This window comes from Opisthocomus hoazin, chromosome 21, assembly GCF_030867145.1.
Source record: "Opisthocomus hoazin isolate bOpiHoa1 chromosome 21, bOpiHoa1.hap1, whole genome shotgun sequence".
In the NCBI taxonomy this organism is placed as follows: Eukaryota; Metazoa; Chordata; class Aves; order Opisthocomiformes; family Opisthocomidae; genus Opisthocomus; species Opisthocomus hoazin.
Window position 1 is genome coordinate 12,893,533 of NC_134434.1, and position 19,554 is coordinate 12,913,086.

The following is a 19,554-nucleotide window of genomic DNA, read 5'->3' on the forward strand; positions in this document are numbered from 1 at the left end:
ATTGAGAACACAGACACGCACCTTTATTTTGAAATGCTGTTTTTAACTTTACCAGCATGCATAACAGCTGTAGCTTGTTTAACTTACTAACAGCATACAAGGTGAGTTGCTGCGTGTTTGTTTGCTTTTGTTTCCAAACCACTTGGTAGCAGTAAATGTTGTCGGTACCCCCTTGCTTCCCCCGGCAGCTTTGTAGATAAAGGTAAGCGGGAACTCATACGCACACAACGGCTTTTAGTGGTTACCACACTGCCATTATTTGCAATGTGAATCTGTTTATACAGACCAGACAGTAACTGTATTTCTGAAGGTGATCAGAAGAAAGAAGTATGAAAAGCCTCTTAAATCGTCAGATGTACTTGGAAACAGTATCACCAAGTATGTATTTTACAGAAGGAATAACAACAGAGGAGGAATTACCTCATACTTTATATGAAAAGGGTAAAGTACAAGGGCTTATCTGTATATACATGTATCACTGAGACTTTGTGCTACTTTGAGAGAACCTGTTATTATGCTATGATAATTTTTTAAAAACTTGCTATTAACTCGCACACTCGCTCACATACTGTTGCTGTAAATGATAAAAGGCAGTGAAATATATTTCAGGATGTGGTGGCTTTTTTTTCTTAAGTTCTTTACTTTGAAGTTATGTAAATGATGGACAAAAAACAAAAGATTTTGTTTCGGTCAAGTTATTCAGCTGCTTCAGCAGGTGCAAATAAATGTTTCTGTAAGTCATCTACTAGTTCTGGAGCTAACTTGTTTGACTTGTTACTGTGAGTCTACCAAAACTGACAGAAATAATAAAAAAAAAATTGGCAGGTATGGTTGTCCCTCTCGCTGTTTAGGCAAAATTGCCCATCAGTATTGCTACCTGACTTGGTCTGCCTTTGCGGTGATTTATTTGAGCAAGCAGCGTGTGCGGGCCGCAGCGCGTGGCAGCTGGTGGCACGCAGGCTGTGCGCGGTGCCGTCGTCACAGCGCGGAGTGACAGCGCGGGTTCCAAACCCGCGGTTCGTTTTCTCTGTCCTCGTGCCCCTGATTTAGTATCTCCCTCCCAACAGGCAACCCGAATTTCAAACGGCTCCTGCCCTGCAGGGGAAGGTTCTCGTTTTGTCTCTGAGCCTGGCCTTTTGGGGGGTAAAATGGTAAAGGCTGATAAACCAAACGGTGAAATCGCTATTTCTGCAGTTCATACTGGGAGTTGTTGTGGGAAAAGTGTATTTTTTATTGTTTGTATCACGTTTACTTCCGCTGTTAAATGAGTATTAAAAATATCTACCGCGTTACCTGCGTCCGCTGGGCCTCAGCACCGCGCGGAGCGCAGAGTTACCTCAGAGTCCCTAGCGCCCTTCCGGCAGGCGCCACCGGCGCGGGCGAACCGCCTGTTCTACCGCTCAGAAAGCGCTTTCCAGCGGGTTCCTCAGCAGCTGTAACGCCCCGGGACGGGGCCGCGCTCCGCGCCCCGGGGAGGACCCGGCGGGACGGTGCCTCCCGGCGCTGGCGACGTGAGATGTACGTCATCAGCGCGCGCCGGTCACGTGCGCCGTGTTTACCTCAGCCGCTGCCGGTGGCGGCGGGGCCGCGGCGACCGCCTGCCCGCCCCGGGGAGCGAGGGTGCGGCGGGGCGCTGCCGCGGCGGGGGCCCGGGGCCTGTCGCCCGACCGGGGCCTGTCGCCCGACCGGGGCCTGTCGCCGGCCCGGGGCCGGCCGCGCTCCCAGGCGCCGCGCTGCTGCGGGCCGCTGCCGTTGGCTGAGGGCCTTGCCCCCCTCCCCCGGGAGCAGGCGGCCGGCCGCCGGCTCCTGCCGAGGCGCAGCCCGGCCCGTGCTTTGCAGGCTCGCGATGTCGCCGCCGCCGAAGAGGTGCGGGAGGCCCCCGGTGCTGTCCTTCCTGGAAAAGAAGAAGAGGAAGCAAAGCCTGGACAGAAGGAGGGGGAAAACGAGGATTTACGTGGGAAGCCACATCGACCGGTGGCTGACGCTTAAGGAGAAGCTGGATTTCAGGAACGATGCGGAAGTCGCAGGGTTTCTACTGGACTTGTGAGTAGACCGTCGCAACGCTCCTCTGTTTCCTCATGCCGAGTAAATAATTGTTGGCGTTAATACCGGCTGTGTGTTTCCTTTCGAGGTATGACAGCTGCGACCCAGTGTCCCAAGCTCCGGTCCGCTCCCTCCCCGAGGGCGTGAGAAGAATTACTGTGAGAGAAGAGCGGGCGTTGGCAGGCAGCACCTCTTTGATCGCAGCGGATGGAACGTGAGGAGCATGCTCTCTTTGTTGGTGAAGGGCGGATGGAATGCTATTCTGGATAGCACTTAAAAGACCATAGCTGACACTTAAAAAAAAATGGAGTGGAAGTTGTATAAGAAAGAGGAAAGTACACGGCTAATTTTATTAAAATGGGAGATTTTTGGATATCCTTTGTAGAATAACTTGTGTGCTTGTATTGTTGAGTACGTAGTACTAGCCTAGACGAAACAGAAACAAAGCTTTTCTGCAGAAAAAAATGTTTCACTGACCAGTTTGGGTTGTACTTGCAGGTATGACACTGGTGACCAGTTGTCTAAAGAATCTGCCTGTCCTGAGCTTGGAGATGTGAGAATTGTAACTGTGAAAGAAGAGAGAGAGATGCCGCATGACTGCTTGTTGACAGACACAGATGAGACGTTAGTGATACTATGATTTTTTGCACGTTTCACACTTGAAAGTATTTTGCATTGATTTTATTATCACTTTTAATTTTGTTTATTAGAAACTCATGCCATTCATACTCTGATTCATTATCTAAATACATCTTGGTGCATAATGGTTGGTCCAGTCCTTCTGAGACGAGAGTCTGAGAGACATTTTGGAAGAGTTGCGAGACCCTTAGAGTACACACAGCAAACCGACTTGTTCAGCGACTGCCTTCCGTAATTGTGTACGAGGTTCACAAGTGGAACAAGGAAATAGCTAGTACCTTACATGTACCCTAGTCACTTCAGCAAGCAGTTAGATTTTTACAGTAGTACAGTCTCCAGGCAAGTGGAATTGCATGTACTTTAACTTTTCTCAAAAGAAAAATGTTTCGTTGTTGACCAAGTGATGTTACATACAAAGTGATATGTTAACCTATCTAAAAATAGTGCCGTGCTCAACGAGGCAACCACACCATCAGTCGACTGCTGATTTCTGTTACTGCAGTATCATCAGTAGCTGAGGCATTCACAGTTGATCAGAGGAGCCTCCAATAGGTACGCTTGTCCATTACTCTTTGTTTAGGCTTCAGTTATCCGCAACAGTGTTACTGAATAATTGTAATTTCTTCCCTGTTGTAGTTCTATGGCTTTTTAAAAAAATGTATCTTTTAATGTGTGCAGGGGGACACAGAGAACCTAGGACAGTACACTGGCATTGCATGGTGTGTCCAAACCCCGCGCTAATACGGTGAAGTACGTAACGCATGCAGCACGTTTGTCTGAATCTCATTTTCCACTGTGGTTTTGCTTGTGACTTTCCTAATTCTTCTTACTTCTGATTTTAGTAGGTGAACAAGTTGGGGTTCTGAAAGCAATTCTGTGGCACAGAAGAATTCTTGGAAGCTAGGTCAGGAGAAAATAAATACCAGTGCTGATGAAGCTGACAAATGCCAGTGCATTCTTCAAAATCACATTTTTCTCTGGCAATATAATTTTAGTTTGGAGTGCAGCAATAATTGAATTCCTGGGATTGATGTGATGCAGGTGAGACAGAGGGTTTGTTCTGAATTGATTGCTTATTTCAGTCCTCTGAGATGTGAGAAATATTGTGAAAAGTTGATTGGTATGAGAACAACTTTCTGTTACCTTAAAAGGTAAGGCGTATCATGCTTTGTTACAGTCTCAGGATATCTCTGTGAAGGTGCTGGACAAAGGATCAGCATCTATGTGGTGGTAATTGTACAAAGCTAAGAAATGGCAGCTGTCTTAAGAATACAGAGATTAAAAAATACGAGGTGTTTTGTGGGACAGACATCCTAGGGCATACTGTGTTATTCTAGGGAATATTTACCTACCGGGAGTACTTGTGTAGCCTCTCTGTGAGGAAGATAACGGCACACCACATCGCTGGTAATGCTTTCGGGTTTGGTTTTCTTTCCCAGTATAGCAGTGAGGTAGAGGGATGGTGTTACTGAGGGATGCTCACTGGCTGTGGGATATCCGTACAGTGGTCAAGTGATTTGCCCAAAGTCATGTTGGTAGGTGAACTTGGGTCTGAAAAGTATGACTAAACTCAATTACTAACTCAATGTTTTCAGATGGGTGGGCAAAATTCTTAATAGTTGTAGAAAATGGTGGTTTTCCTTTGAAAGAGAATGGTGGTTCTGTTAATGTATACTTTTTTTTTTTTTCTTCTTGTTTTTAAAGGTGTGGTACTGCACTTCCTATTGAAGGGTGGAGGTGAAGGCAGGTATTTCCTGCTTTCCAGGCATTTGGGTGTCGTGTTTTCCTGTTGCTGTTATTGTTTTGGGCTTTACGGAGTATGTCTTTTCATTCTATGCTGCTGTATAAGGGCCAGGAAAAGAACAAGGTAGTGGAAGGGGCTTTATTAACAAATTCTGAGTGAATAGTTATAGAGCAGCTGTTGTGTTCTAGGCCTTTTACTATCTAGTCTAGTTTTAGGTTGGCTAAATGCTAACTGTTAAGGAACTCAAAATATCAAAGATAATGGAGCAAGAACATGTGAACTCACCTGCTTCATCAGTGGCTTTAATGTTTGGTTTCTGTCTCGTTCATGGAGTCTTGCCTGATGATGCTAGCTTTCAGAGGTTGCTCTAGAGAATGAAGTTAATGGAGAAACAGTGAGGGAGTCAAGCAGCAGGGATTTCAAGGTTTTTGCCAGGTGAAATGGTATGTCTTTTTGAGTTTTGGCTTTTATGAAGAGTTGGAATGTTGAAATAGCACAGGAAGAAAAGAATGTACAGAAACCTGATGTAAAGAATTACTAGCAGGGCATAGCCAAGGGAGGCGTTACTGAACCGTGTCCGGTTAGGTTCCTGAATACATTGAGTTCTTCTCTAATGCTACTTCTGTTGTTGACTTCCGACTTTAGCATTTAGAGTACGAATGAACTAGATTCAAATTACTTTTCTGGTTTACATGTAACAGTTGCAAAACTGTCAGAGCAGATAATAAATGATTTACTGTTTTTTCTTTAATGTTATTTACTCTGGCGTTAAGGTTGAAAACTGATGAGTCAAAGTAGTTGGATAGGGTTTTTCAAGGAAGCTTTGGGGGATTTGAGATTCTCTTATTTCTGCAGCCTTTGAGTGATAGAGATTCAAAAACTCCTTTACCTTTAATGAGACACATTGTCATGATAGAACTGAATTTCCTGGGATTTGATTATGGAATGTATCTTTTTTTTTTTTACCTTGATTGACTAAGAAATGAAACAGAATATGGATATAAAATAAATACTCAAAAGTGTCACAGCAGTTTGGTGAGGAAGACTGAAACTGGTAGGATGAGTTGGTGTCAGTCATTACTAAATCATTAGCTGGGAAGCCCCTATTTTGAAGGTAGACTTCAGCTTCAGTTCCTGTCTCTCCTAAAATGGTAGTGGCAGATCCTTTTATAACTATTTTTGCTGCATAACGTCTCTCACAATCATGGGATCTTGCAAGAGTCTGTGTTGCAGAACTTCTCTTTATCTTAACTAATCGGTTGTCTGAAGAGTTGGACGATTACTGTCCAGACAAGGCAGTTGTAAAGTATAATTCCCTCACTTGGAAAGAAAATAAACAGTCTCGAGGAAATGTCCAGCAAGCTGTTAATGCTGAAGACTTACCGTGACACCAGTGTGAACAGCTGGGGAGTTTCTTAGCAAGCAGGAAAGTAACACTAAAATTCCATTTAAAAGAAAAAAAAAAAAGATAAAATAATGTACTTAGTAGGACAGCTTCCTGTGTTCTGCCAACAAACTGATTTTTCATTGCTGAGTTTTGACTAGTCTGCATTCAGACTCTCTAAGTCTTGCCAAAGTATAAAATAACAATTCTTAATTGAACTAAAAGACTCTGCATGTATTAGTTTTGGTCTTTAGTGCTCACAGTTTGTTTTTAATGGAAAAAAATAAACCCCCCTACCTTCCCCCCCAACAAACCACTATCTGGGGTTATTTCACTAAGGTAACTTGAAAGTGAATGCGTAACGCTGCTTTTCCTTGCAGAAAATTTCGTGGTTAGTCTAAGACACTTAATTAAATAATTTACTTAATTGTAATGCTAAATGTTTATCTGTATTTCACTAGTGAAACCTATATATACACGAGAAAAACGTAAGAAGTTGATCTGATCACATACGTTGCCCATATAAAAGCACAAATGGAGTTATTGTAAAATATTTTCCATTATTTCAAAGTTAGAAGGTTATATTAAGGGAAAGTACTTGCCTAGACATACTTTGTGAAGCAACGCAAACATATGGTATTTAGGTGTTTGCATGTCACATTGTAACTATTATCATTGTGTTACTTTTCAGGGTGACCAGCAAGAAGAAAATCAAGCTCTTGCCTAACAATACTGGGGTGGTTTTTGGTCCATTTTGATTTTGCTGTGAGGGGTATTGTGAACTATAAACAATTACTGTAAGTTGTAGTATGGAATTCTGTGTTACCTGTTGAACAGCACATTAAACTTCATTACCTAAAGTTCTGTTGTGTTACGTTAGCATTAATAAAGTGCGTGGAGCGGATTATTTCACTGTGAGAGTCTGTACATGGTTCTCAGAAGGGCAACAAGAAACAACAAGCCAAAATGCTAAGAAGTATTGCTCAAGTTTACTCAGAATTTATTAATTTTTCTGTAGGTCGTGTTAATGAAAAAGTTCCTCCCATATTTAAAACTCAAAGGGCTAAAATAAAACCAACATTCCAGTAACAGTTGCAGCACCAAGCACGCTTCCGTCCTGACTGCGTTTCTTGGAATGCTTTTTCTTGGGGAATGAATTTAACATACCCCCCATACTGGAAGGTGGTTTTGCACTTAAAAATCATGGGTAAAAACGCTGGGCTGTATAGTGCATGGTGTTCGTGCCATCTAAACAATGAGTAATCAAGATCAGACAGTGTGTTGTTCATCTAAATATGTTTCATTACTGAATAATTTGATCTCTTCCTTTGGCTTTTGATACTACTTAAGCTGATAAATGCTGCCTCTTAATTATTTTCTTAACAAAGATGAAAGAAGTGTGGAGTACTTTCAATAACTGAAGTTCAACAGAATAGCGTTGGCAGTTCTGAATTTGTTTTGTAGTTACTAAGTATGAGTAATCCTGGGACGTTTTTAACGGAGAAACGGTGAAATTAGTATGGCTGTATTCAGTACATGTTTGTCAGAAGGACAGATCACAGTCTTCTGATTGGGTTTTTTTTCTTTAACCGCACACTTTCATAAGTGTTTAGGTCTTGATTTTACAGTGTTCAAGCCAGCTGGGTTTTCCCATTAACTTACGTTAGAACAGCCTCTCTCTATGGAGAAATTCCCCTAATTAGACCATTACACTCAACATTCAGTTTTTAAAATGAGCTACTTCACATGCTGTAAGAAACTGCTGCTCTTAAATATTCTTCTCTTGAAGTATAAAAATTCAATGTTACCTTATTAACAATGTATCTTTTGCCAAATGTTGCAAAGATGGCTTTTTTTTTGAGTCAGAGAAGATAATTTGTTGAAGCTTTCTCAAAATGAAAAGGCCACTTCCCATGTCTTTCTACATTCTCTTTGCTCTGTACGTTTCAAATTTTTCTTTGACTGCCAAGCAGTCATTCATAGAAGTGACTCAGTCTGGCTCACAGAAGCATGACTAGTGACACTAGTTCTCCGTGAAGTGTCTTTCAGCGCGCTCTGAATTTTTGTTGTTGTCCATGTCATCACAGCGAAAAGGGAAGAGGACTCAGCCTTCTGTAATCAGTTACATTTTCCTCCAGAGCCTACAAGATCAGCAGAAGAATCTGCAACTGCAGTAGCCCCTTTCAGTAAGGAGCTCTGCCCTTCTGTGGCGTTGGAGCACCGTCTTGTCAGCCTGTTCAGCCTCGTTCTTGTGCCTTTATAAATGCACTCTAACAAATATTTTATTCTTTAACGACTTGTGGAAGTAAACTAATAGTGCAAACGTGTGATGTTTTGAGGTGCTCTCGCTGCATAAAATTACTGGTATAATGATTATTCTGGTGCACAGTACTTCAGTATAGTACAGTTCAGCGCATACCATGTTTCCCCCAAACCCTCCCACTAGACTAGCACTTCACGCTGAAGAAAAGTCAAGAGAAAAGTAGACTTTAAAATTTCCTTTTGTAATGTTATAATATCCATGGATGATATATTTTGGGTTGTTATATCAACATGTACTTTTGAATATCTGACTTCTGTAGAGCAGGATCTTGTCATGAATATTGTCCAGTAAATTTTGCAGAATAGTGAATGGTAATGACTCTGAAACATGGTTCTTGCTTCTGCCAAGAATGTGACAGGAGCAACGGCTATGCTTTTGTCAGAACAGCTGAGTAAGCTTTTCTGCAAATTCTGTGGGAATTGATGAACTTGAATATGTTCAAAGGTCAGAACTAAATCTGTAAAAATTGTTTACATTGCTATTCCAATAGACACATGATTTAAGAGTGTAACAGGGATGCAGGAATCTGGTTTTATTCTGAATTCTTCATGCCTAGTAGATCATCTTTTTCAAGGTGCTTCCCTTTCCTCTTTTTTATTTGTGGTAAAATAGGAGTAAATTCCAAGTGTAACTTTTATAAGGCACGATCGCGTCTGATTTAATAGTATAAAATGCTATCATAAATGTGAGGATACTTGTCATTACTTTTTCAAGAGATGTTCATGTCCTGTGTCTGCTGTTAGTGACATGTCTGTTGGGCTTCTAAGTCAAGGCACCCCAAACGAGTTTCGACAGTGCATCATGTTAAGCACATTCTCATGAGTCACTGCTGAAAATACCAACCAGTGGATGGCAGAAGGGAAAACTCATCAAAGGAGGAATTCCGAAGGTAGGAGTAGTGGAGTTTCAGTTTGAGATGTGTAAATGTAATGTGGGTTAGAGAGGAATGGTGAACCTGAATGTATTTTGTGGTTTGAGTGGTTACCTGTGCCGATACAAGCCTGCTTCCTCTCTTTTCTGATGTCTCAGCAGAAGCTATTAATATTTCATCCCTTTGTAATTCCAGAGAGATTCCTCACCACTGCAGGAGTCAGAGTTCTGGGTAGTGAGGACTGTGTTTTCATGAAGCTGAGGATTCAACAGATAAATTGGACGCTTCTGAGATCAGATAGAGCTGATAAATGTGAGAAGTCTTATATCTTTGCTACCTTATTTAGGTCATAAAGCAAGACTTTCTTCTGTACTTCTTGTGTATAAATGTAAAATTAATGTGCATGTAAGAGATCAAAATCACTCTACCACTCGGTGGTGTTTGCAGTCTTGCTTTCCATGCAGTATTCAGTGTAGTTTTATCTATAGACTGCCTAGGGTATCTAGAAAAATAAAAAAGGGGTGACTCTGATACTTCTCGCACTGTTTTTAATCCCAAATTAGATAAAACTACTTGTGGATAATAGAGTGCAACATATCTGATATATCCCAATGATTTGTCTTGTCTTTTCCAAAAAGGCAGCTGAAAGTACCAGTTGCAGTAGATGATTCTCGTAGGTGAAAATGTTTTTAGTCTTTTAACATCCTGAAATTTCTCATCAGTATGTTAGTGTGGTCTGCCAGCTGTGAGCCTGGACACAATTTGAGCACAAATACCTCGACAGATTGCACTTTGGTTGTGAACTTTGATGTACATTAAGAGAGCTGTGGAGGTAGCAGTCAGGTGTGCGTTTAAGTACGTGTAGAAAATGTAACTGTTCTGTAATTCATGTAGCTGTTGTCTACCTGTATCTAAAGTAGTCCTAAATCAGCATTTTTTAAAAATCTGGTCATAAGATAAAGATTTGCGTAACTATTTCTGATGTATAGTCTGATGGGTGTTTGTAGGGGGAGGCCGGGACTGGCGTTCAGCAGCACCGCTGACGCAGCCGCTGTGCTCCCCGTCCCTGCCCGGGCCTTCATTCTGGTCTCGCCATGGCCTCTCCCTCTGAGAGCGCACGCTGCGTGCGAGTCCGTGTGGTAAACCTGGAGACGGGAACTCATCTGGCTACAAATACTCGCCCTCAGAATGGTGGTGTCATTTTTTTTCATTCCTGTCATTTCCTTAATCTGGTTTGTCGCTTAGCCACACAAACATCTGCTGGCACCACGGGAGGTGCCGTGAGGATGGGAAGTAGCGGCGAGCGCAGGAAATGACACTGCTATTGAAAGCTTGCCACTGAACTGCCGGCTACGTACTCATCTGTGATGTGAAACACCTCTTAACCTTGTAGTCATTCATAAAAGCGTTGAGAATAAAAGCTGATCCAGTTACTTAAACTATTATGTCAAATTATTCCGGGATTTTAGGCAAATAATGTCTACTTTCAGTGACAAAGTAAAAAACCTATTGAGCATTAGAAATAGGATAACTTAAATTATGAGCTTCCAGAATGCTGCTGTTAAGAGCTTTTTCCTTTATTTGCCCACTTTGCCTCATCCCTTCCTAGAAAAACCCCAACAAACTGGAATGAGGAGGGGAAATAAAAGTTTGTGAGGATGATTAGTAGATGTTTTAAATTCAGTTATTTCAAATTCTGATTACTTTTTTATATCAGATCTTTTTTGTTGTGTAAAATGGCAAAGTTGGGTTCTAAAATGCAATGCAGTGTTAATGCATTTAATGATGTAGTGAAACCATGAGTTTTTAAAGTGGGTAAGTTTTCTATTTAAAATTCTGTATCGGGAATTGGGGGGAAAAAAAAATAGATAAAAATGTGTTCCTGTTTTGGATGTCCAGTGATTCTTTCTCCTCTCCTGCTTATCTCCATTCTAATCTTGTTTTATTCGGTTACAGTTTCTGGGTGATGAATAGTACACTGTATGCATCTCTATCATGGTACATGTTTTTCTTCCCCTCTTGTGTACTAAAACTCTGGCTTAGGAATTATTGTAACTCTTATATTGGAAATAATAGCCTTTCAGTCTTTTCTTACAAAGGAAGAAAATTAATGGAGTGAGATTTTCTGCTGTATTTACATTTTTAGGTTTGTATAAAGATGGACAGAATCACAGATGTCTGATTTTCAGAAAAAGTCGAAAAGCTGTGAATGGAAAATGGTATCTCTAGAAGTAACTGAAGACTGCTGCTGGTGTTAATTATAGGAAGAACATTCTTATATGTATTTGTTTGCATTTTTGTTTAATCAAAATAGGGGAGAAATGAAAGAATGAGAATGTATACATCACATGACATTACAGAAATGTGCTTTGGTTGTACAGGGGCTATTAAAGTAAGTGCAGTACTTGGGTATCGTCATACTAACGCAAACTAAATTCATAATGCTGCCTTCAAAGCTTGTCCAACCTGAGAGTGGGCCAAAGCTCCCCCTTTTGAAATGAAAAAAAGATGCTTTTCTATTGATCAACATTTCTATTTAAAGCTAGAGGAGGTACAACACAAAAAAAACCCACCCAAAGGTCGATGAGATGGGAGGACCATCACTGACCCCAAACTTGCAAATAAATTCATTACTGGAGAGCTCCGTGACAGTATATGACAAGGGAAGTGCATGGAGTTACTTGTCACAGGTCAGTTGGCATAATTGTGCTTACGTCAGTAATCGATTTGATTCCTGCAGACAGCTTCTTACCAAGTGTTTTCTAGGGAGCAAATAAAAAAAGCTTTATTAAGGAAAATAAAGGCAACTTGAATGAAAATGCTGTTAGGGATGTGATGGGTGGAAAATACAAGTAGTCCCTTGAAACTGATTAGAAGGAAGCTAAAAATTCAGTTGAAACCATGGAGCCTGCCAAGACACTAGTGAAACCATGGAGCTGCTGGCTTTGTGTTAGCTGAACTGTTCAAGTCCTCTTCCAGCACTGACCAGCCCCCAGGAAATGCAAGCAGTCGGCAGTGCAGGATTTGTGTAGCAGTTCTATTTACAGTCAAGTTCTAAAATTTAATATTCTTATGGGGAGAAGTGTTTTGCAAAAATATTTTGAATTAGAAAAGTTATTGGTTATGTGTGAAAGTTAACTGATTTCAACTTGAAGTTTGTGCCATCAGGGGAAAGGGAAATACGTATACTTTAGCTGCAGCCTACGAATATTTGAACTCTACTTCTACTCACGGTTTTTAGTTTTGTTTATATCTTAGGATCCTGATAGAAAATGGCTAGATTTTTTTTTCACCATATTCAGGTTTTATGGTTGCTATATTAGCATCTTGTATATTCAGTAGTAAACTGCAAAGCTTTTGTACTCAGCAAGTTTCAGGTTGCATAACCAGCTTATGGTAAGACCAAAAAGTCCCTTAGCTGATGCTGCGGTGTATGCTGTGCTATGTAGCTGATGCGTGCTACAGTTTTTTCTCTAGTGCTATAGTCAGAAAAGCTTTAAATGTATTTTCATAGTATTTATTATTGTGTGTATATATGTTACATGTATGTAAATGCTTCTGTTTGTGTTAGCTTTCCATGACTACTGCTGAGAAGGCTTTTCTCTTCTATTTTTTTTTTCCTGAGCAACGTGTTCATTTTTCCTTGACCTATCTTTGCATCTTACTCAGTTCTTTAATAACAACCGATGAAGAGTATGTTGCTAACTGAAAAGAGTATGTTGCTAACTGAAAAGAGTATGTTGCTAACTGAAGCAACTGTAAAAATTGTAAGTGAATTGTTTCACATTCTTCTTCGGTTCAGTGCTGTCATGATCCAAACAGGCAGTTCCTGTTGGCAACAGGGCTGCCTCACAAAATGCTGTGTAGTACACGACACTCAGGAACATGGGTAAGAAACTCCAGATCCTAGTCACGAGGGGGAGTGTTTATTTGCTGATTTGAATATAGTCTGTTGCATCGTTCTTTTTCTGAGCATGACATGCAAATAGAAGAGCATCATCTCAAAATAACAACAGACCAATTCAATTAGCAAAATAAACTGTGGTAGAGCAGGAGATGAGCTCTGAAGAACCTGGGTCCTCAGGGGAGAGGTTTAGTCCTCTGCCTGTTGGACATCTGTCAGTAATTACTGTCTCTCAGCATCAGTGGCTTTCTGATCACAGGCGTGCTGGCTGGCTGGTCTCTAACGCACCGCCTGTAGCGGTCCTTCTGACTGCCGAGACTCATCTTCAGTCTTCTGCTCCTGATCTTGGTATTTCAGTGGCTCTGTGTTGGTATTCTGAATATCTGTGGAAGGGAACCATATTCCTCGTGTTCTGTTCTGTTTTTCCCTGAGGGACTGACATTTAGAGTGGTGACTATGTATGACCCATGTGAAAATGTAGAAGTAAGTGACATCTTTCTGCCTTAACATTCGCTTCTATTTGTAGTAGATGTAAATTGCTTTTCATTGATGTTTTTTCTTGTTCCCAGCGTCAAAAGGATTTTGGTATTGCTATTTTGACATCTCCTTAAAGAAAAAAAAGTAATCTCCGACCAGTCTGTGCTGTCCTTTATGTATTGCTAGACATGTGAAGATGACTCTGAATCTTGAAAAGACTCCTCTCTGTCCTGTCAGAAATGTTTGTGGTTCTCGCCCCGCTTCTGGAGGGTGGTTGAACACCTCGTGACTTGCACAGGGCTCAGTCAGTCCAGTGCAGCATTTCTTTGCATTTGTTTCTAAATTGTTTTAAATTTATTTTTGTTGTTGTTCAGATCATTTATGTAGTCTTTTAGTTTTACTCTCATCATCCAGTTTGGAAGAAAATAATCAGTTAATTACACCACATCCAGATTTCTGTAGATCTGTTTTCTTTCTCTGGCTGCCCACAGAGAAACTGGTTTACAAGAAGAAACTGTTGAAGTGTTCCCCTCCCCAAAAGAAGTTAATAGTGTGACTTTCTCTCTCCCTTCTATCAATCTTTAAATGCTTTGATTTACGCTTTGAAGATTAGGTGTAAACTTACTTAAGTTTCACAGAAAAAGCAATTAAATACAACAACCTTTCTGAATATTTTGAGATTTATTAGGAACGTAAGAAAAATCTCTTGGGCCAGACCCGAGGCTTATGTACTTCTGTATCTTGTTTCTGTGTTCAGGAAAAGGAGTCTCGCAAGCAGCTCCGTCTTGTGTCAGTGTTACAAACGCAACTGCGGGCAAGACCAATTCTTTTGGTTTTGTGTAAACAGAGAAAAGAGTGGCCCTTGTATTGTAGGGCTTCTAGTAGGGACAGAAAATTTACTATTTTCAGTTGTTCAGGCTTTGGCTATGCAATTAAAAATAATAATGCTAACTACGTTGTATGGATGTGAAAAATACTGCTGCTATCATCATATTCCTTATAGGATCCTTCTTTGTGTGCTTTGAATTCAGCCGATTTTCTGTCTTACAGGAATCTTACAATATCTGTTTATGGAACATGAGGTTGTTCTCACTGTGCTTTTGCCTTGCATGATTTCGGTAACATTTGTCTCTTCTCTATGGAAAACAATTGCAACTTCTTAACCTTTGTGTAATAGTGTTTTCATAACCTCATCATCTCAGCAACTCTTCCCTGAACTTTGCTTAGTTCTGTAGTTACCCTTTTGGACGGAGTAAGAAGTATTTCTGAGAAGACAGACTTAAAGAAAAATACATCTCTGTTTTTCATGGTTCTGTTCTTTTGGGCTTTCTGTTGGCTGAGGGAATGGCATTGATTTTAAAAAACAAACAAAAAAGCAAACAAAAACCAAACTGATTTTGATAAAAGCTTCATTTCATTCCTCCTGAAATGACAAACCTAAATTAGAATGCTCTGTCACGAAAACAGTATTTTCAAGTACATTTTTCTTGTTGATGCTTATTCGTTTACACTTGGTATTGGTTTTAATTTGCCTTTGGTTATCTGTTTCATTTAGCTTATTCACATTTCTAGAATTCCTGTCTGGTTTTGATTAATGTAAATCACTTTATCATTTACTCATTTGCCTACTCTATCTTACACTCTCCACTCCCACTCGCCTGCTTTTTTCTGCCACCCAAACTACAGCTTCTATGACTGTTTCTGTACAACTTGCATCTGCCATGTGTAGTGGTATCGCTGCAGTTACCTCCTTCGGATGCCTGAAACGTCTCTTCCAGATAAGGTGGACCTTGGCTGCTTAATCTGCTTTTTTTTTTTTTTGCAAGGTTTAGTTTGTTTATGATACCGTATTGTAAAGGTATGTGATGTGGAAGTGCTAAAAGGAGACAGGAAAAGAATTCGGCTCAAAATTAAGGAAGAGTAAAAATTCTTCTGTCGTGGTGAATAGACTCGATCTGTTCTAGCGGGGCTGTTCCTCTGCAAGAGCAGTGCCAGCCTTTCTGTGCTTTCATGGAAGGCTACGTCATTTTATTCCAATACGTACAGCTGTGTATGCATAAGAAGTATGCTATACAGTCTGAGCTCGCAAAGAATTAAAAAGCCACAAAGATGCTTCCCACAGTGCTGTTGCAGGACTGACCTATTCTGACAGCAAAAATGGAAAAGTTGTCGGTTTGGTCTCGGGTGTGTTTTACCAGGTACTTCTAAGTGTTTACTTCAAACACGAGTTGTTGTGCATCTCTTGATCAAGCGATGAGATAGGATGAACATACAATGGTAAAAAATGGCAAGTTAACTTGAAAAATCTTACGGTAGAATTCTGCTTAAATGGGGTCATAACTAATAGCAGTAACTAATGATTAACATTAAATAGAGCTAAGTGTTACAACTGATGAGGTTCGGTTTCTCTGTGCTTCGAGACTTCATAGTGGTAGAACTCTGTCCTTTAGAAGAGGGTAAGGAAACATTAAAAATGCTTTGGAATCATCAGGTCCAGTTTTCTCTGAGGTGTTAAAAAAAATGAAGTGTGAAGATGAATTAGCTACTGATTCGGCGAAGATCGTACCTCACGCAAGGCAGAGCCAGGGGGGTTCGCGTTTCCAGTTCACCGCGTGCCGCTGCGGCTCTGAGACACCCCTCTGCGGTGCCGGGATGCGGAGCTGCCCTGCGAGCCATCGCCCTCCGAGGCTGGGCGGGACGCGCTCGGTTTCAGGCGTTCATCGGAATTTTCGTCCGCTGCCGTCGCTCGGAGCCAGCCGAGGCGTCGGGGCTCGGCGCTTTCGCCTTCTGGTCACTAACCGAGCCTGCGCGCCTCCCGCAGCCGCTCGCGGGTGAAGGTCTCGCCTCACGAAACCGCTTTTACAGCCCGAAAAGACGCGCTTCAACCCCCGCCGCTTTTCCTCACAGGAGACACCGGGGCCGCGCTCCCGGCCCCGCCCACGGCCCCGCAGTGTTTACAAACACGCGTCACCGGCGAGCGCAGCTCCGCTCCGCCCGCATCCCGGCGCCGCCGCGGCAGCAGGCACCGGCGCAGCCCTCCGCGCTGGGCCGCGCTCCCTCAGCGCGCGGGGCGCCGCCGCCGCCGTGGGGGCGCGGGGCACGCTGGGTAGCAGGGCGGGAAGCGCGCGGCGCGCTGAGGGGAGCGGGGGTTTCCTGTCAGGCGGGGCGGCCGTCGTCTGCGCCGCGGGTCCCGGCCCCGTTTGCACCGGTGAAACCCCCGAGATTTGGCTTGTACAGCGCTGTCTTCCTTGCGCTCCGAGGTCAGCAGTGCACTGACAAGCGGCTGGTCGAGGTGAAATGGCTTTTTTCCGTCCTCCTCCCCATTCCCGCTCCAAAAAGAGCCTGTTCCTCTGGATATCTTGGATGTTTTTTGAAAGTATTACGTTTCCCAGTCTGTGTTACTTCAAGAGATCTGAAAGACATCGATAAAGGAAAAAAGAGCCTGTAAAAAATAACTTCAGAGGTATAGCTGTTTATTTTCTATTCAAGTCACTTCAGGAATTGGTTGGGTATGTAGCCAGGGAGCTTCACACCATCCCAATCATTCACTGTTTCTAATATTTTGTGGTAATTACATGATGCTTTTTTAACATGTTACCCTTGACCAAAATGTGTTTGTGAGAAAATGACTAAATCACAGCATGAGTCCTATCAAGTTTTACACACGTCGTTAAATTTAAGCATATAAAGAGCTCCAGTATGGGTATTGGGATTACCTAAAAACGTGGTTCTATATGGCAGCGGTTTTGAGGCTGTGTGTTGGAGGAAATTGTTACTGCTTACAAGGAGCTTCTCACTTAGTAAACAGGAGAAAAAAGTGCTTGTCAGAATGTCAGTTATGTGAAAGATTTCTTAATTGAGTTGTGCAGGTTTTGGTATTTGAAGTGCTGATCTTGTTAAATCACATATGAGCGATACTGAGAAGTGGTTTTGCAATTTAACTTTGTACGGTTTGGTTTAACAAAAATCAAATCTCACTGGAAGCTTGTGACACTTGTAATAAAAAAGATTATGAATAGCTCCTAATGGCTTTTAAAAGCTGCTTAATGCTGGTTGTGTCAAAGTTAGCAGTTAGGGTCACTTAATCTACTTGATTATTCATCAAGTTCCTCTAGTAGTATTCCATGCTTTTGGATCTGTGGAAATACACGTCTTGAGAAGGCTGCTTCACCTCTCCTTAGCCTTCAGTACATAGCACATGTATGTAATGAGAAAAATGAAGAAAGAAAACTTGATTATGTGACAGTTTACTAGATCAAAGCACAGGCAGACTGTAGATGAATGCCCTTGTGTTGCTATAGCATGAGCTTCAATAAGAAAAGAGCATGTCTGAAAACAGGCAGTCGTTTAAGGGAAGTTGGGTCAAATGAAATAGTATTAATGGGTTAGACCTTACACAGTACTTACACATTTCTGTTAAACTTAGGTCAGATTGTTTTAAGGTTAGATGAGCAGGTAAGGTCTGCTGATCCTTAATTTCTGTGATGCAAACAGGTGCTGCCGCATAATTCGAGGTGAACTGGACAGCTTTGGGCTACTTGGCTCAACGGCCAGCAGCGGAGAAGTGCAGTGAGTTTTTTCAGACTTTGTTTAGTTTCAGTGGCAACTGCAGCAACTTGGTGCCACAGAAGATTAAATTTTGGTCAGTAACTTGGAGCCCTAGCTCTGTCCTGAATACTTAAAGTGGATGCGAAGCAGACAGAGAAAAAGAATGTATTTTGCTTACCATCAACTGGCTGGGAAAAAAAGTGTGTGGAATAGCACGTATCTGCCATGCAGCTCCAACATCAGGACCAAGTTATGTTCAAGGAGTGGATTTCTGGGGAACCCAGACACCCAGAACAGCACTGGAGAATTACGTGTAAGCATGAGTCGTTCCACCGCATCTAGCTGCTCCGTTTCCCGCTTCATACAGTGGAGAACAGAACTGCAAGTGGGCAGGTTGGAGTGACCTGTAACTCTGCAATTTGTGTGGTCACAAAGAAAGTGACTCAGTCTGCACCGATTTAGAAAAACATGGGCAGAAAGATCTCAGCTGTCCTCTTAAAAGGAATATAGCTTCTGACAATGGAATTTGTTGTTTGCTCAGCAATGTTGGTAATAGAAAAGTAAACAGACTTTCTGCTGGTGGTCAGTCACTTTTTGCAGAGTAGCATACTGATCATTGGACGCTTGAGGAGTAATTTCAGCGTATGTTACAAAACTGTTCAGCATTCTAGGTCAATAGCCGTGTTCTCTGTGCTGTTCCATTATGAAAAGAACAGGAAGGTATATCAGCTTTGTGACTTTAGTACTGGATGTTATTAATAAAATAATACAAATGAACAAAGTTGTGATTCACATAGTGAAGAATGTTAAAGTAGCATTAGTGCCTTTAACTGTTGCAAACTGAGCAACCATAAGAGCGGTGGAAAGTGCTGCTGGCCTGATGGGAATTCACCTGGCTGCTCTCCCAGTCTGCCCGTTGTCTGTCTCTCTCTCTGCAGGTGTGGGGGTGTGTTAGGAGATGGAAATCCACTGGTAATTTTCAGCCAGCGTACCCCTCAGGATGCCTAACCGATTGTTAGCAGAGCAGGCACAACATTTCTACAGTCGCAGCAGAGCCAAGGGATATAAAAAAAAAGCTGAGAATCAGGGAGTCATAACTGGCTCTCTGATGCTCCACATTTTCTGTGCCAAACATATGTTGGTATAGAAGAAAGTCTGATTCTAAATACCAAAGTGTGGGCAAGATTTAACAAAAGTTTTCTGTAAAAGAAACCAAAGCTCTAAACTGTTGCTATATTTTGCTGCATTTGATGAGCATATGCGATCGTATAAATGGACTTCACCAGTATGGAATGGCATTGTAGCTGCTTATACCAAGTGCTGATACAATCCCAAGGGTAAGAATGAGGTTTGCCGTAACTCCGCAGGTAGCAGGCACTGTGTTCTGTTCCTAAGCATACATAAAATATTTCGACAGGTAAAGCTCTGTTGACTCAAATGTGCAAAAGCAGAAGTTTGAATTTCAAATTTACTACTAGGTGTTTGTTAGTGAGTTGATTGATTTTGTCCGGAGCATATTTAAAGGTTATTTTAAATTCCCGCAGAGCATGTGTGTATGACTGAAGAAAGTATTTGAATGTCTTTTGAATGAACAGTAACAGTGAACCTCAGTACTGTAAAA

At 41.8% G+C, this 19,554-nt stretch overlaps 1 protein-coding gene across 6 annotated transcripts; it reads left to right on the plus strand.

Moving 5' to 3' along the window:
- The first annotated feature begins 1,727 nt into the window (after positions 1 to 1,727).
- Positions 1,728 to 19,479, plus strand: LOC142363837 (zinc finger protein 692-like). Of its 6 annotated transcripts, XR_012765997.1 has the most exons (7): positions 1,728 to 2,043; positions 2,132 to 2,257; positions 2,542 to 2,667; positions 2,754 to 3,021; positions 3,127 to 3,234; positions 3,361 to 3,432; positions 3,525 to 3,542. XR_012765997.1 is itself a non-coding variant. In XM_075440867.1 (4 exons), the coding sequence occupies exons 1-4, from the start codon at positions 1,847 to 1,849 to the stop codon at positions 17,956 to 17,958; spliced, it is 528 nt and encodes a 175-aa protein (XP_075296982.1). In that variant the 5' UTR covers positions 1,728 to 1,846; the 3' UTR covers positions 17,959 to 19,479. The 6 variants fall into 6 exon arrangements, 1 of the variants encoding a protein (XP_075296982.1); XR_012765999.1 differs by lacking the exons at positions 2,754 to 3,021; positions 3,127 to 3,234 and adding an exon at positions 6,502 to 6,717 and having other exon boundaries at positions 3,525 to 3,723; XR_012766000.1 differs by lacking the exons at positions 2,754 to 3,021; positions 3,127 to 3,234 and adding an exon at positions 6,502 to 6,717 and having other exon boundaries at positions 3,528 to 3,723.
- The last annotated feature ends 75 nt before the right edge of the window (positions 19,480 to 19,554 follow it).